Source organism: Podarcis liolepis, assembly GCF_965112155.1.
Source record: "Podarcis liolepis genome assembly, chromosome: 13".
NCBI lineage: Eukaryota > Metazoa > Chordata > Lepidosauria > Squamata > Lacertidae > Podarcis > Podarcis liolepis.
The window spans coordinates 54,983,572-55,001,061 of NC_139573.1; the positions used below are offsets into that span (position 1 = coordinate 54,983,572).

Genomic DNA, 17,490 nt, shown 5'->3' on the forward strand with positions numbered 1-17,490 from the left:
TGGTTTTTTCGTCTTGCGAAGCAAGCCCATTAGCAGCTTAGCGGATTAGCGCTATTAGCGGCTTAGCAGGCCAGCTGATAAGCGGCTTAGCGGATCAGCTGTTAAGCGGCTTAGCAGCTTAGGATCAGCTGATAAGCGGCTTAGTGGCTTGGGAAAAGGGGGGGGAGGAAAAAACCCCCGCAGGAACTCACAAGACATTTTCGTCTTGCGAAGCAAGCCCATAGGAAATTCGTTTTGCGAAGCACCTCCAAAACGGAAAACCCTTTCGTCTAGCGGGTTTTCCGTCTTGCGAGGCATTCGTCTTGCGGGGCACCACTGTAATCCATTATCTGCTGATAAACTGCTGGGGTCGAAAAACCCAAGGCATTTGTTGTGTAATTCAGGCTTTGAAAGCTGCCTGGTTCATGTAGTCGCATTGACTGCCTGCTTTGGTTAAGATCCTGCACATTTCAGGTGGGGCCCTGGACTTTAGCAGCGCTAGTTTGATGGTTATGAGATGGCACTGCTGGTCAGTGGCTAGAAGACCACTGGTACAGTTGGGTATAGTTAAGGCTGCCTCTCTCTAGGGGTGCCAAATTGAATAAAATATTGGGGGGGAGGCGAGACAGGTAAGCCCCGCCCACATCACCAATCACAAGATGCAGCACCCAACTACCATTTGAATGGCAATGCCCATCAACTTGGGACCCCCGGCTCCCTCAAATATATTACTGTGGGGGTGAAGGCACCTCCGCTCCTAAAAGTTGGCTCCTATGGGCAGATGAAGATGATGGACTTTTCGGAGCTAGCCCACCTGACTGGAAGAGTCCGCGACCAGGAGGAGGAGGAGTACCAGGAAGAATGGATGAAATTTAAAGACTATTTAGCTAAATACGTTAAGATAACTTAATTGGAAAAGCTTGCAAATATTAGATAGGCTTAGGATTTAAACATGTAAGGATAGGAATTTAGATGTTTAAAGCTAAATAAGAAAGAATGAAAGATGTTAAGTGATCAAGTTAATTTTTTGAGAAAATTGATTTTGGAAAACTGTTAAAATGATATACAATGAAATTCAACCAGGGGGATTTGAGGAAGTCATTTAACAATGTTATTAGGATTGGTTCAATTACTATTAGGATTTATGTTTGTTTGTTTGTTTGTTTTAAGTTTTTTTGGGAAATTAATTTAAAAATTGAAAAAAAAGAAGAAGTTGGCTCCTATGTTCTCTCCTTTGGCAGGGTTTTGCTCATGCATAAAGGAAAATTCTGGGTTGAGAGACTATTCAACAGCCCAGCTCATCAGAGTACAAGTCCCCCGCGGGTCCATGCGGTCAGTAAAAGGAAATTCCAGCCAAGTAATTTGGAACAAAGCAGCAGTCAGTAGACTTAGATCCTTTATTGCTGCACAACAGGTTCAAACAGCAGTAAGTGAACCCAGAGAATGGGGCAACACTGACTTTTAAAACTTTCCCACCATATCCCAGAATACAGTTTGCACAGCATCACTGCTACATCGCTAACATGTCACAAAAGGGGAGGGTTACACAAGATTAGCATAGACAGATATGTCAGGGCAACACCCAAGTATAAGATTAGCATAGTACCCACCACCCAAAAGTACAACAGAACTTCCTGTCTGGAGCCTGAGACAAGTCTGTTGATGAGATTTGGCTTCCTTTGGAGAACAATGAGCCCAGCAATTGTCACCTCTGGGCATTTCCTGGGGTAGGAGGTGTCAGTGGCGTAGCGTGGGGGGTGCCAGGGGTGCCGGCCGCACCGGGCGCAACATCTGGGGGGGCGCGCTCGCTGCCTCCGGAGTCGCCGAAGAGCCTCGGGCGCAGGCTGTAGCGGAGCCGCATGTCTCGCGGAACCAACGAGCTGTGCGCGCGTCCGGGCTGAAGGCGCCTGGCAGGCAGCGGCTCTCAGCGCTCGCCGCGGAGGACGCGCCAGGCAGCCCCTCCTCACAGCCCCGCCTCCGCCGGTGCTGCTGCAGCTGCTGGGCCGTTGCATTTTCTTTGCCTCTCTGCCCCCCTCCTCCTCCGGGCAAGCGGCGTCGTTTGGGCGGCAGCGCCAGCGGCAACTCGCAGGTTAGGGGTTAGGGGGGGCGCAAATTACTTGCCTTGCCCCGGGTTAGGGGGAGCAAATTACTTGCGTTGCCCCGGGTGCTGAGAACTCACGCTACGCCGCTGGGAGGTGTGTATACATGTCTTCATGCTTGGGGAGGTGGCAGGGGAAAGAGTCCTTTTTCCAAGGGCAAAATGGCGTTGGAATGGAGGAACTTGGCAAAGGGGTTGATTTGAGCTGTCAAGTCGAAAGGATACATTCAGGCATATTAATTGTAACATATAACAACTTTAAAGATGTGTGTGCGCACACACACACACACCCACTGTAATTTAAGACAATCGTTTTGTGGCAGCTGCTGTCTTGCACTGCATCACCACTGCTTATCTGCTCTTGTTAAATTCATAAATGTGGCCCTAGTTCACCAACTTCTGTGTTTCATATCATCTCCTGGTTTGGTTGCAATTTAATCTATCCATTTTCAAGCCCACTCAGTGGATCTTAGCAGGCAGGAGAACATTCAACTTCTGGAAAACAGTACAGCTTCCCTTCCTTTTAACTGTGATTCATATATACAGAAATCTATTACACAGCCTGCAATGAGTCATTATCTTGGGGTTTTTTCCACTCAGGTCTTCAAAAAATGCTAATGACTAAGGTTCCTGAAAGCCGCTTGTTTATATATCTGCAAAGCTAACAAATCGTAAAAAGGATGTATAGAGTGATGGGAAGACCTTCAGAAGTCATGGAGATAGGGATCTTCCAACCCTGAGAGTGGGGAGGGTGTTGGGCTCCACAAGCTAATACTTTACTAGAAGCCAAACATTGCTTCAGTCACTAGCATGGACTAGAACTACTCCAGAGCAGACTTAATATTGCATAAAGGTAAAGGTAAAGGGACCCCTGACCATTAGGTCCAGTCATGGATGACTCTGGGGTTGCGCACTCATCTCGCTCTATAGACCGAGGGAGCCAGTGTTTGTCTGCAGACAGTTTCTAGGTCATGTGGCCAGAATGACTAAGCCACTTCTGGCGAACCAGAGCAGTGCACGGAAAAGCCATTTTCCTTCCCGCCGGAGTGGTACCTATTTATCTACTTGCACTTGATGTACTTTTGAACTGCTAGGTTGGCAGGAGCAGGGACCGAACAACGGGAGCTCACCCCGTCGTGGGGATTTGAAGTGCTGACCTTCCAATCGGCAAGCCCAAGAGGCTCTGTGGTTTAGACTGTTAACAAGGGGGAGGGGTTTCTCCTGCAACAAGACCACAGCACCACCCACGTCCCTTTAATATTGAAAACTCTCCAACATTTTGTAAGAAAAATTTGGGGCACCGCCCAGCCTCCCCCATCTACATCACTTGGCCCCTCCCTGCCGCTGACCCCTTCCTCGCCCCCTCCTTGCCTCCCCTCTCTCACTATTGCTGTCTTTAGCTTTCTGCTCAGCAGCCTCAAGGAGGTTGCCCTAGGCCCTGTGATGCTGGCAGACGTTGCGATGCCTAGTGTGGCCTCCGAGAAAATCTGGGTATCCCAGATTGGGATCAGAAGCCGGGGCAGCCTCCGTAAATTCAGAATGTCCCGATTAAATCGGGACACTTGAGGGGCCTGATATTCTCCTAATGGAGATGAGAAGATTGGGAGAATGATGCGGCAGTCACGCAACCCCGCTCCCTCTCATGATTTACTTTAACCATGGGATAGGATTGCTAAATGCACCAGCACAAGTCATGATCTGCACCAGCCAGAATTCATACCACCATTTGAAACAAAGGAGTTTGCATGTTCTGGTTAACAAGGAAACTGAAAAGCATGCTTAGCACCAATGCAAGAACAGCTAAAAACCCCACAGATTAAATAAAATGTTTCATGTCTTGGATATATGGTGGACTCAGATTTTTGTTTTTGCAAAGAAGATTCATTATAACAAATTATTTTGGTCAGTAGGATATAACAGCATGTCCTTTTCTATTAGACACACAGTGTCTCAATGCTTAGTTAGACATATCCCAGGATTTCAAGACTTGCCTCAAAGGATATCATAGCTCATTTAACACAAAGAACCTGTACAGTAGTACATTCTCTTAGTACAGTCTCTTTGTAAACTGCTTTGGAGGTTTGAGCTGCATATACATTTTATAAAATAAATACATGACAGAATTAGACTCCTAATTATAAGTGGTCACTTTGGGTGTGGAAAGTGTTCTTGCGGTGCAGAACTGTAATAGCAAAAAACAATGTACCAGTCCCATAAATGTTTTTACAGCAATAATGCAATACTGTATATGTAAGTAATATTGTGTCCTTGTTCACGAATGAGTGGAGTCCTGAGATTACAGATTAGTGAGCACAGAAGTAAGATTGCAACAAAACCATTTGTGGCTCCCATTAACATTTCACTTCCTGGAAGGTAAGAATACACCTGAGGATTTAAGGTTCATTGCTGTTGAACAGATTCACATATAAATCCCCACCTCCTACTTTAAGCTATTAAATGTTCACCTTGCAAACAGTCATTCCTTATCAGCGGAATGAAAAAAATTGATTTGCCAGCATATTTATAAGGATGTTTTCAATATTGTAGCAGCCTGTTTACCATTCTAAACAGGAAATGCTTTCAGGAAATGCTCTCTTGTTGCTCAAGGGCTGTTACAGCTCAGTGGTCTTAGGACACTGATACATGTTTCTTATGGTTTTCTTCTATTGTATGCATGGTATATTGCTAAAATGATAACCTGACAGATGCATACTAAGATATTCTACATTCTAGTCCCTGAAATCTGGGGGGCCTAAATTGCATATGCAGATTGTTTCCTAATTATACAAATCAGGTGGTGGGTTAAGAAAGGCTGAAGCAACTCCCTCTTCTCCTGGCCTCCCACTGCAAACCACCCCTTTCCAAGTTTCTTTTATAGCAGGAGTGGAGAACAACATGGATTTTCCAGACGTTTCTGGACTCCACCAGCCATCAGGCCAGGCCAGCGTGGGCAACGGAAAGGGAGCTGGAGTTGATGAGAGTCCAGCAATATCTGGCTCCCAGAGAGGTTTCCTCCTCTGTTGTAGAGGAATGAGAGAGAGGGATGGGTTTTCTTAGATATTTCTGCATGTAAGGACTGTCTGAACCCTCAAAGGGTACTTAACAGATATTAAGAGAATTTCGCATATTGTAAGAAGTCTAAAATTCTTTCCTTAGGGAGATGGGAGGGCAGGGAATACAGGGTGTTCCTTTGCTGTTATTATGCCTTATTGTTTTTAGCTTTCTAAAATTATATAAAATCCAATAAAATAATAAAATCTCTTCCTGATAATAAACTCCATTGAACAAAACAGGACTTACTTGTGTGGAGAAATGTGCTGTTTGTCTAACAAGGTACTGTAACCCCCAATCATCAAAAGCCTATTTGATCCTGTGTCTTACTAATGACCCATTACCACCAGGCTGCCACCTCAAGGGGGTATTAGTCCAGAGTGCATTAGTTTTTAATACAGTGGTACCTTGGGTTACATACGCTTCAGGTTACATACTCTGCTAACCCAGAAATATTACCTTGGGTTAAGAACTTTGCTTCAGGATGAGAACAGAAATCGTGCTCCGGCGGCGCGGCGGCAGCAGGAGGCCCCATTAGCTAAAGTGGTGCTTCAGGTTAAGAACAATTTCAGGTTAAGAACAGAATCTCCAGAAAGAATTCAGTGCTTAACCCGAGGTACCACTGTATACCACAGGAAGCACCAGTCTGCCTTAATTAGCTCTTAACACAAGCTACGGTAATTTCAGAGGATTTAGAAACTGTCTAATACAAATGCACACATGGGCCTGTCATCCAATTTTAACACACAAGCTCTGCTCTACATCATATTTCAGGCAGGCTTCCAGATCCTCCCCTCCAATGCTTAAGCACCAATTTCATGTTTGCCCATTTCAAATATTTAATACTTAAATCAATTTTTTAGTTCAAACTACTGTCAAAGGTGGCTTGCAAGCTTTATTAAACCTCTTCAAAATCAAGAGAAAAGTAACAGAAAATTATAACAGAAGCATCACACCATAACACAGACCAGAGATGTCAATCAGCTGTGTTTTACTCAGAGTAGACCTATTGAAAAAATTGGATATAATGTAGGTCCATAATGATCATTTGTTTCAATACTACCCCTCATTTCCAAATTTAAACTATTGAGGGGCTTGTGCCTGGCTCAGAAAAACAACAGACTCTCTGCACCTCACGGGCATCACCCAGAGAAAAAAGCATTCTATAACAGAGAGTACGCTTTTCTGATTAAATGTTTTGAGTGCACCTTTTAAAAAAACAAATCCGCTTTTTCTCATTGCAAAACTGTTCCATGGAACAGCGACAATAAGATTGTGACATCAAAGCCACCCATGTATTCAACACTCTGCACATCAACTTCACAAAGAACATTGACACTTGGTTTTTAGGTACATCTGTGTGCACCCTGAAATTATCAGGCTTGAAGAAACTCATAGCATTAAACACAGAAATCTGTTGGCCGGATGCTGCAGTTAAAAGCAGGCGGCATGAATTCTTAAAGACACACTTCTAGCCTTGCCTACATCTGGGTAAAACCAGATGGACTTCTCCGATACTGCAGTTTAAATACACCCACACCCAGGCCTTGTACACAATCAGAAGTTACAACATGCAGCTAGTGATTACCACCCCTCTTGCTATTTATGGCAGACCGAGAGAGAATGAAAACACACACACCCTTTCTCCACGTCTTCCACCCACAAGTAAAAACAATGGGAGAAAGAGGTATTGTCAGGAGGACTCAGAGGAGCACCAGTCTTGGTGATTTGGTCACCTGAATGATGGCATTCAGGGATTCAGTCTGTCTGACTCCAAACTTCGTGGAGAATGGCTAAGGGCCCCTCCTTGCATTGGCTGAGAAAGTCAAGCTGTGTTCCTTCAGCCACTGTCCTGGGCTCCAGTCCAAAGTGTTACTGCTAACAGGTAGATAGATGTCGCCTCTGGCACAGAAGACCAAGGAAAGCTATCTGCTTAAAACAGACATGCGGAAGCCTCCTGAGACAGCTCCACTGGAGCTCCAATTGTTTGTGACTACTGACCCTTGCTGGCTGGGACTGATGGTAGTGGTGAGTCTAACATCTGGAGGGCCACAGGTTGCATACTCCTGGTGAGTACACACACACACACACACACACACACACAGAGTGTATGTCCTTCTCCATTCTGGACTTTCCCACCACGCGCAGATCTGCAAGGCTGCTGTGTTGTGAACATAGCTGCCTCCTAAAGGGGCCTAGTTCTTTGGTACTGCCAGACATAACAGTTGCAGAGTTTTGCATTTAAAAGCTGCAAGGCTAGCAGACATGTAAAAGATACAGCTTTTGCCATCACAGCATCCGTTGGCCAAAGAAAAGCAGCAGCTGTTACATTCCTGCTTGTTTTACAGCTTTTGAAGTTGTCAGGAATGAGAAGGGGGCCCCATGGGACTTCCATCACCACATCTCCTCCCTCCGCCTTGCACAGACCCCCTTGCTTCTGATGCCGAATGATGCTGCTCCAGAAAACAACGTTCCTTGCTCCAGAGAACAGCAGTCTGATTCCAGAGCCTCCTTTCTTGCGGAAACTTGAGTGTATCGGTTCCAAATGGGAACCCGAGAACACAGAAGCGCCACAGCTGGTTGGGAAGCCAAAATCCTATTGCATAAGCAGCAGGAAAGGAAAGTTGCTCCCTCTCACCTTAGGCAGTGCAGCTGTGCAGGCTAAGGGCCAACATATGTGGGGAGCTATTTTGAATTCTTGCCAAGTAGGTTTGCGCTGCTCGCGGCTCGCTTCCTGCCCGCTCTTAATCACATCCTCCGAGGAAACGCAAAGCGCGGCTTGAAAGCTAACGGACTCTCCCCACGGCTATTCCTGCAAGCGACAGCTGCCGAACAGTTTCTAGCAAGCATATTAGACCGAAATTCATGTCGCGGCAAACCCAATGCATAAAAGTCGCGCATCCTAGGCGGCGAGTTCCGGGTTTCTTCTGCACAAAGAAAACCCTTCCGGGCTGCTGGATGAAGCCATTAAGATCTATGCGCATCGAAGCAAGGGGTAAGGGTTTTTTTTGGGGGGGGGGGTCCTGCGTTCATAGGCAAGGAAAGCTCCGAGCGTCGTCCAGACTCGTTCACCCACCTGACTTGCCCATAGTCTCGTCCTGGATGCGGAGCTGCAGAAGCTGCTTCTCTCCAGGCTCCGGCTGCTTTCGGTTTTTCTGCCCGCCGCCTGCAGCTTCCTGGCGCTGCTCTGAGCCGCTGCGTGAAGCAAGAGGCTGCGAACAATCCGAGAGCAATGGCCCATTCACAGGGCTCAAGCTGCAGGGCGATGCCTTATAAGGAATAAGGCCATTGGTTCCTTTCTCGAGGAGATGCTTCTCTGTGGTCAGGGAGGGATTATTTATCTTCTAGAATACTCAGCAACGCAGGGAAACACTACTGGATATGATTTTGCATACCAGTTTAGTCAAGTAACAGAAAAGCTAGGCTACACTCATTTTGGGTGGGCGGGGAGTGTGGAAAGTAATTGAAAACATGCTACATACTTTGAAAGGCAGCTGTTGAAGATTGCAGCAAGATGCACAGACTGTGGGGCCGCTATGTAATTTTAGACTTAATCCTTTTATGCCCCCCCCCCCAACTTTGGGTAGTGGTGTGTGGTGCTTCAGTTGCAAAGCACACAATAGTTGTTTATCTTCTCCCCATCCATGCTTTGCAGCAGTTTCCAGATTCCCGATGCGCTAGAGCAAAAGCAGACAAAAGGCAGTGTGACAACGCAGATTTAAAGAAGAAAATATTCTGAGCATGTGTAGCTTCGCATTTTCAATTCACTTAAATCATTGCAACCATCGTGACTACGGGAATGAAACTGACGCAAAATAAAACAATTGTCCTGATACTAAATGCATTTACTTGGGAATAAGCACCGTTTTATTGTAGAAAAGGGGAAAACGTTTGAAAAGTGAAAGTAATAGAATAAGCACCCAGCCACCAACATTCAGTCTTGGTTAACCCTTGCATTCCCATGTACCAGCCTGGATTCTGACACAAGGCCTGATGCCCCCGGAGTATGCCTGGAAACAAGTTCTGAGGGACAGTTAGAAGAACTGAGTATGTACCACCAGGGAAAGACTAAGGAAAGACATGATAGCAGCCTTCAAGTACCTGAAGGCAGTCATGCAGAAGATGGAGTAGACTTGCTTCTAGGTGGTTATCAATTGTAGAGTCACTACTCCTCACGAATGCATGGTTTTTGCAGTGGACAAATTGCATTATTAGCATCAAAAGTGCCTGCCCACCCACAGCCCCCTTACTCTTCTGGAGAAAATCCACTATTGGGGAAAAAATGTTTTTCCTAGTTTAAGAGCGGAGACAGGTATAGTTTTGGAGGCTAGGCTATACTTAAAAAATGTCAACTGCCAAGACAGAGGCTGAGCTATCCCAATCATTTTGACAAGTGGAGGTGACTGTCCACCTTTCAATCAGCTGGCGCCAATCACATGAGATCTGGTCAATCAACTTCAAAGGAAAGAATTGGGAGCACACTCCAGAGTCTTACTTTCAGGGGAGGAAGGGCCATAACTTGAATCCCATGATGAAGTATTTCCTGAAGAGGAGAGAAAGAAATGAAAATGCCCAAAACCAACCTCAAAACTGTGGGAGTTTTTGCAGCAAACCTAACAATGTATAGTTTAATGCATGAAGTCCATAGAGCTGAATTTGCTAGAAAAGGCTCAACTAAGTCATGCCTCGTGGCCAAATTGGAGCTTGTGTCAGGCCTGAAGGCCAGAGATTCCCCAAGATCCCTGCTCTCGAGGCAGGACCTACACCAGTAGACGTGGTGAAAACATGGCTCTCTATCCTTTGCACCTGATAGGTGGAGACAGACAGCCCTTGGAAGCTTCATCCTGTTGTTGTTGTTTAGTCGTTTAGTCGTGTCCGACTCTTTGTGACCCCATGGACCAGAGCACGCCAGGCATTCCTGTCTTCCACTGCCTCCCACAGTTTGGTCAAACTCATGCTGGTAGCTTCAAGAACACTGTCCCACCATCTCGTCCTCTGTCGTCCCCTTCTCCTTGTGCCCTCCATCTTTCCCAACATCAGGGTCATTTCCAGGGAGTCTTCTCGATTCATGAGGTGGCCAAAGTATTGGAGCCTCAGCTTCACGATCTGTCCTTCCAGTGGGCACTCAGGGCTGATTTCCTTCAGAATGGATCGGTTTGATCTTCTTGCAGTCCATGGGACTCTCAAGAGTCTCCTCCAGCACCAGAATTCAAAAGCATCCATTCTTCTGGAGATCAGCCTTCTTTATGGTCCAGCTCTCACTTCCATACATCGCTACTGGGAAAACCATAGCTTTAACTATATGGACCTTTGTTGGCAAGGTGATGTCTCTGCTTTTTAAGGGTCATCCTGTTACCCTAACCAATACCTGTTTGTAATGCAGTTTGGAGGGCATGAAGAAAGGAAGGCCTGTGGTCTCAACTCCCACAGTGCCCAACTGCCGTTTCCCAACTGTCGCTGTGCCCTGCCTGGAATGTTCTGGCCCACACAGGTGACTCCAAGGACCGTGAACATCCTGCATGTCTGAGTCTCTCATCTCAGTGCTTCGCTTGCTTCACCTTGCCTGAGCTGCTTGTTTGGGTGGAGGGTTGCCCCCCATGTGTGAAAAGGAGGGAACGAAGGCCATGGTGGCAAGAAGAAGCCTTCCACGGCGTCGGCTTCACCTGCTGAAGCTTGCTTTCGTGTTTCTGTTGTTGTTGCTCCCCCTCCTTTTCTCAGGGGCTGCCTGTAAGTGACAGAAGACCGGAGGAAGAGTGAGAGGGTTGTACCTCTTGCCATCGGCTGGGGATCCTCGCCTCGCTTCATGGGTAGACCAGCCCTGAATAAAGATCTACATCAGGATCTGCTTCCCCTGTGGATCCTACTGTCTGAGCAGGTTGCCTCACTGCAACTAGGATTTGAAACCATGGTTTGAAGCTGGATCCAAATACTGGTGAACCATGCTTATGGTTGGTGCAGGAAGGATTGTGAAAACGGCATTAAACCAGGAAGAGCTTGGCTGGGGAGCAAAAGTGATTCAGCAGCCTTAAAATGAATGGCAACGGTGTTATGCTGGTCCACTGGGAAATAGGCATTTTTGGTTGTTGCAAACTGCACACTTGCAAAACTCCGTGTAGCCAGATAAGCATAAAATTAAATAGATGCAAATCACTAATTAATTTAATATAAATTGTTGAATATTCTCTAGGTTTTGTTTTGATGGCCTATTTTGTTTTTCAAGCTTTTTTCTTTCTTTCTTTTTTTGTCTTGTCGATGTTGCTCTAGCTGGAAATCCATGTTTTGTGAATAAAATGTGTCTGTTAAGAAGAAGGATGGTGTACTTGAAGAGGGAAACCAGAGATACACCAGCAGAGTCAGAGACTGAGTATGATAACACTTCCTCTGCCCCAGAAGACTTGCCAGCTTCAGATAACCAGATAACTGGAGCAGAAGAAAGAACTGGTAACTGAAATCGCTGCTTACACCTGTTGATTTCAGACAGTGGATTAAGCACTTTTCCCCTTCTGCAGTTTTGTTCTATTGCATGTCTCTAGTTACTTCCAACTCAAGAGCTGCAACTGTAAAGATCACTGTTTTAAAACCCCAAGTTAGGAACTTTTTGGGTGTTCTAGAGTAGCTGTTTGTATCAGTGTATGTGGAACCAAGTAAAAGGATTAGGACAGCAGTCAGGCAGTGAAATTTAGTGGCGCAGTTACCAGGAAGTGACTCAATACAAACAGATAGAGCAGGAAGGAGATAGAGAGTTTGGAGTTGGATGCAAAAGCTTGTTTTAGTAAAGTTCTTTGTTTTAAGGTACTTCTGCTTGATCATTTGATTATATCTTATAGGTCATTGCTAAGTTTGAACTGCATCTTACACTGTTTTTATTTTGGTTTTTGGCATTTCATTGCCTTTCACTTCCTTATGCGCTATGTTTAGATTTTTGGCTGTTAAGCGGTTTACAATTATTGTTAATAAATCATCTGCAGTCTAACAATAAGCACATCATGATCTAAGGTAACTGAAATGACTTCACTTACCGTATTTTTCACTCTATAAGACGCACCGGACCACAAGATGCACTTAGTTTTTGGAGGAGGAAAACAAGAAAAAAAATATTCTGAATCTCAGAAGCCACAACAGCAAGAGGCATCACTGCACAGTGAAAGCAGCAATCCCTCTTGCTGTTCTGGCTTCTGGGATAGCTGCGCAGCCTGCATTCGCTCCATAAGATGCACACACATTTCCCCTTACTTTTTAGGAGGGGAAAAGTGAGTCTTATAGAGCAAAAAATATGGTAATTTTCTGTGTAGGACTGCACTGCCAGTATTTTGCAGGAGGAATTCAATGACATAGTAGAACCTCAGATTTGCCCAGTTAAAGAGCATTAAATCCCTCTGTTGCTCCTGTACAATAAATCCACTTCTTAAAAAATGGACCGTTTGCAATCTGGCAAGAGATGGGGAGAATGCATTGGAAGGTGAGGGGTTAACAGGAAGACGTGTGAACATCTCACAGGCAAATCAGGATGAATGCAAGACCAATGCTTGTTCTACCCAATAAATAGGAACAAATGCTTAGTAAAGACTGGACAAGGCAGGGTGAATGCTGAATAAGCAGGTCATCTAGATGGCTCTGATGTGTCCATGCTAATTGTGACTTTTACTTAGTGGTTTCCAAACTGCAGGCCCAGTTGTTGTCACATCATATGATTGTTGTGGTTTTAACACGACAGTTTAAAAAGCCTATTTGTAAAAGGCTCGAGGGCTACAATTTGAGAAGGTCAGCAAAAAGACCATTAACTACGTACTGTATTGATGCAAAAAAGTGGCAAACCAGACCTTTTAGAACCTAGAAAATGATTCAAGAGGGGGTGATTGAGATTGCAGAAGTGGGGGGGGGGGGAGCTTAACGCTTTCCCAACTCACTGTTTCTTTCATTTTGCTTAATGTATGTAGGGTTTGGTGTCAGCGTGTCCCAAGTAGTCAGGAGAAGTCCTCAATTTCTTTTTCTATGACCCTCTTTGTAAACTAGCTTGACATACATGTTCTGCTTAATCTCTTGCAAATTAGCTGTTATTTGCAAGGATAATTGTTTTCTTGTTACATGCATAAAATTTCAAAAAACTTCCATGTGGGCCATGAAGTTCATGTTTGGTATTGCAAGGGTTGAATCAATAAAATTAATCAAGTACAAAAACAAACAAACAAACAAACAAAAAACTCACTGTTTCTTGCTCCACATCTTCTGAGCATATTTTCCTCAGTTGGGCTTCTAACGCAGGCCTGTAAATTTATGGGCAGAAACATTGGTGGAGGGCGTCCACTGCTTCAAAATGGAAGATAAGGAAAATGTTGTGCCTCTATTTCTGTTTCTCTGTTTACAGCTGACCTCTCCCAAGTGCATGCTGCCATACATATATTTGCATGTAACATGTACTGTGTCCATTCACCAGTCATTCACTATTTTTAAATTCAGTGTTCTCATTGACTTCTTAGGGGCGAGTCAAGCACTTTTATTGCAGTAGGCTAAGTAGGTATTACACATCAAGGCTGTGTGGAATGCAATGTATTCTTAATATTAAGTTTTATGTATTACTATATCTCATTCTAACTCGATTTTTTCCCCTACTTCAGTTCCAGCGTACATTCTTATTTATTCAAACAGTTTAATTCTAAATTGTTTGACTGAAAAGCTGTTAATTGAGGGAGTCATTGATCCCAAATACGTATGGTCTGGTCCTCGAGGACAAATTACTAGAGGTAACTACAGTATAGTTTAATTGTACGTAAGTTAAGACTACAGTCCTTAGCACAGTTTCTAAAGAGTAAGCCCAGTTCAATTCTGAGGCTCATTTCTGAGTAAACGTGCTTAGGGTTATGCTGCATATTTTAAAAAAATATATATTTAACTCTGATATATGTATTTCTCTGCTGCTCTGATAAGCACAGACAGTCCTAAGAGCCCTTCTCTGAGGAAACGCTGGTGAGCTGTGTTCCTGCACTGGCACCACAGCTGGAAGTCTGTGCACAGACATGCATCCCGTCAGCAGCCACTGCGTGTTCCTTGAGGAGTCTGCCCTCATGCAATTCCTTCCTTTGAAGAGAAAGCCTAGGCAGGGCTTTGGCACCCTTTGCCCTTCCATTCCATCTTGGGGCAGCCCGTCCTGTTTTGCCACCCGAGGCAAAGGAGAGAGTGCCACCCTGTGCACCTGCCGCCCCTTGCAATCCCCGCCATAGCCTCATAAGGCGGTGTTGAATGGCTTCTCCTCACTTTGCAGCGGAGGGTCAATTGGGGTATTGGTGAGCTGCTCCCGCTAGGGGGGCTGGGGGCTGTGAGCGGCTTCCCTGGCTGTTGCGCCAAGTGCTCCTGGATCCCCCCTAGTCGTGGTGGTTTTGGTGGCTCAGGGACCAGCCAGGCAGCACAGTTGGTGATGGCAGTCCTCAAAAGCTCCATGCTGCCATGGCGCCTGCCATCTTGCCTTGACGGAAGTCCATTGTTACGATTTATGATTAGTTAATTGACATTGGCATTAGTTAATTGACATTGGCATTGAGCATCCCATTGCTGATATTTTGGGCGATGTGTTGTTATTTGTAGAATCACAGAGGTTTCTTTTAACGGATGATGGTAGCTTGCAGATTTATAATATTAAAGGCAGTGACTCTGGAGGTTACACTTGCAAAGTGAATTATATATACAATGCTGAACAAATGACTACCGAAATCCATTTCATGGTTTATGGTAAGTAAGGTTTTAGTAATTTTAATTTTGTTGTTTTGCATCCATGGTATTAATTTGTAAAATACTCAGGAAAGCATGGAAATCTAGAACCCTTAAATACTATTGAAAAGAGTGATTTGAAAATAGTATCTTGAAAACCACAAAAATGTATTGGGCCTTGCTACTTTCTTGGTTAAGTGTCAGCTAGCACCATCAGCTTGAGAAATAGTCAGGAAATATTTGGACTCTGCCCAGGCATTCTGGAAGTTTATTCAGTGTAAGCGCATGCAATTCAGGTACCTGGGGCAGGGCAAGGGGTGAGCAAAGAATGAAGAAGGACAATAAAATTAAGCTAGGATGCCACCTGGTGGAAATGCATTGTCTTACTCTGTGACTGCATTGTGTCTTATTAGTTGAGTGCCATGATGGTGCAAAACTACATACCAAAACAATTGCCAATGAGTACATTTGCACTGCCGTGCTTAGAAAACAAGATACATCTCCAAGGGCAGATGAGCTACATCTTGGAGCCTCTATCTACATATAGTTTTAGCAATAATTGAGAACTAGTGATATATTGGGAACTGGAGATGGGCAAATTCTTCTTCTTGTTGTTGTTATTAGAAATAATTTAATTTATATCCCGTCCTTCACCCTAAAGCCCCAGGATTTGTGGCTGTTCAGTGTCCAAGCAGACTTCCTTGAAAAGTAATGGACTTTTCTTCGTTAGAGGTTTGTAAGCTGCAGGTGACCAGTCACTCATCAGGGATGCTATAGCAGAGGCTGCCTTTATGGGTAGGGAGTTGGGTACGGTTGGGGGGGAAACTTATTCTGAGGCGTCATTTCCTAAGAGTAGAACAGAAGTTCTAAATTAAAACTGAGTAGAGGGAGAAGAATTATTTAATATACTAACTGTTCTGAAAAGCACAACAGCCTTAACATTTAGCAACTCCTACTCTGCAGCTGTGTGTAAATTCAGCAAATTAATTTTGACTGATAAACTTGGGAGGAACTAGAATCATTGGCGCACAACATTGGTGCACAATCATTGGTCCCTGTCCTCAGTTTTCTAGAAGTGACTGAAACCTGGTGGAGTAATAGCCGTGGCTGGAATACCTGTACTGATAGGGAAGCAGCAAGCAAGAAGGCTTTCACCAATCTCTGGCTATGTTCTTCATTCATTTAGGTCATACCAGCAAGATTATTACGTGTCTTCACTTACAATAATATCGAGAGATGTTTCTAACATCAGAAGTTTCCCCCATAAAGACCAAGAAATATATTTTAAAAATTAAAATAATTGTATTATTTGTATGCCGCTCATCTGCCTTCGTTTATGCAAAGTCTAAGCGCTGCAACGAACTATGGTGCCTTCTCAGTAGGGGCAGAGCCTTGAGGGTGGATGGTAAACAGAATGGGGATGGGGGAAGTTTTAAGGGCATTTTGGCTGCATGTGAAAATAATGTGCATGCACACGCCCCTCTCCCTAGCACATTTCCAGCTGTTGGTATCTTCTGCTATCTTCAGAACCAGCGTTTCTTGTTTAGACCCCTGGAGGACATGTGACTCTTCTCTTTAGTGCTATACTGCATACAGATGCTATCTTTATGTGGTGGCTGCACCACCAAGTGCGTAAGTGGAGAACAAAGGAATATTGGCTTGTCCATTCCCTGTTCATTCTTTTCAGCGAATGGAGATTACCCATTTCCACCCTTACAACAACAAGGATATTTGTAAGGATGAAGGACATCTGAAAGATATTTTAATAAATAGACAATGCAACACAAAAATACATTTGGAAACAATTAGAAACAAGCAAGGAATGAAACAGTAAAAAGGAACATTCATCCACATTATAGCCTCTTCTGCCGAGGTCATGCTGACTATAATAGAGAGGCCAGAAGGATCCTGGATTTCACTCTCTCTATCTCTTTTCCTTCTGGTGTGGTGTTCTGTACATAGTATGCTTAGTGTTAAGATTTAGTCTTATTATAAGTCATTGTAAGTTTAAGTTGAGTTGCATCAATAAGAGTATAGCATCTAGATCAAGGGAAGTAATAGTGCCACTGTATTCTGCTCTGGTCAGACCTCACCTGGAGTACTGTGTCCAGTTCTGGGCACCACAGTTCAAGAAGGACACTGACAAACTGGAACGTGTCCAGAGGAGGGCAACCAAAATGGTCAAAGGCCTGGAAACGATGCCTTATGAGGAACGGCTAAGGGAGCTGGGCATGTTTAGCCTGGAGAAGAGAAGGTTAAGGGGTGATATGATAGCCATGTTCAAATATATAAAAGGATGTCACATAGAGGAGGGAGAAAGGTTGTTTTCTGCTGCTCCAGAGAAGCGGACACGGAGCAATGGATCCAAACTACAAGAAAGAAGATTCCACCTAAACATTAGGAAGAACTTCCTGACAGTAAGAGCTGTTCGACAGTGGAATTTGCTGCCAAGGAGTGTGGTGGAGTCTCCTACTTTGGAGGTCTTTAAGCAGAGGCTTGACAACCATATGTCAGGAGTGCTCTGATGGTGTTTCCTGCTTGGCAGGGGGTTGGACTCAGTGGCCCTTGTGGTCTCTTCCAACTCTATGATTCTATGAGTCTTCCGCAGCTGAATTTCTTATGGACAGTGCCAATCCTGAATCTTTTGGATTTGTGACCAT

At 44.6% G+C, this 17,490-nt stretch overlaps 2 protein-coding genes across 9 annotated transcripts in view; one reads left to right on the forward strand and one right to left on the reverse strand.

Moving 5' to 3' along the window:
- The window catches only part of GLIPR2 (GLI pathogenesis related 2), a 31,310-nt gene extending 17,888 nt beyond the window's left edge, over positions 1-13,422 (reverse strand). The window contains exons 1-2 of one of the 3 annotated variants that reach the window (XM_083473382.1): positions 13,335-13,422; positions 9,624-9,671 (exon numbers count right to left, since the gene is read on the reverse strand). In XM_083473382.1, the coding sequence (XP_083329508.1) occupies positions 9,624-9,671; positions 13,335-13,416 (130 nt within the window). In that variant the 5' untranslated portion in view covers positions 13,417-13,422. Of the gene's footprint in view, positions 1-8,204; positions 9,672-9,934; positions 10,078-13,334 lie in introns of those variants that run through there. The other 2 variants (XM_083473384.1, XM_083473383.1) reach the window with 2 other exon arrangements.
- LOC310692366 (zona pellucida-binding protein 2-like) overlaps positions 5,016-17,490 on the forward strand; it is a 27,784-nt gene continuing 15,309 nt past the window's right edge. For 2 of the 6 annotated variants that reach the window (XM_083473252.1, XM_083473256.1), the window contains exons 1-4: positions 10,293-10,855; positions 11,393-11,569; positions 13,744-13,869; positions 14,708-14,851. In XM_083473252.1, coding sequence (XP_083329378.1) covers positions 10,726-10,855; positions 11,393-11,569; positions 13,744-13,869; positions 14,708-14,851 — 577 coding nt within the window. In that variant the 5' untranslated portion in view covers positions 10,293-10,725. Of the gene's footprint in view, positions 7,014-7,042; positions 7,157-7,769; positions 8,124-10,292; positions 11,061-11,392; positions 11,570-13,743; positions 13,870-14,707; positions 14,852-17,490 lie in introns of those variants that run through there. The other 4 variants (XM_083473255.1, XM_083473254.1, XM_083473251.1 and 1 more) reach the window with 4 other exon arrangements.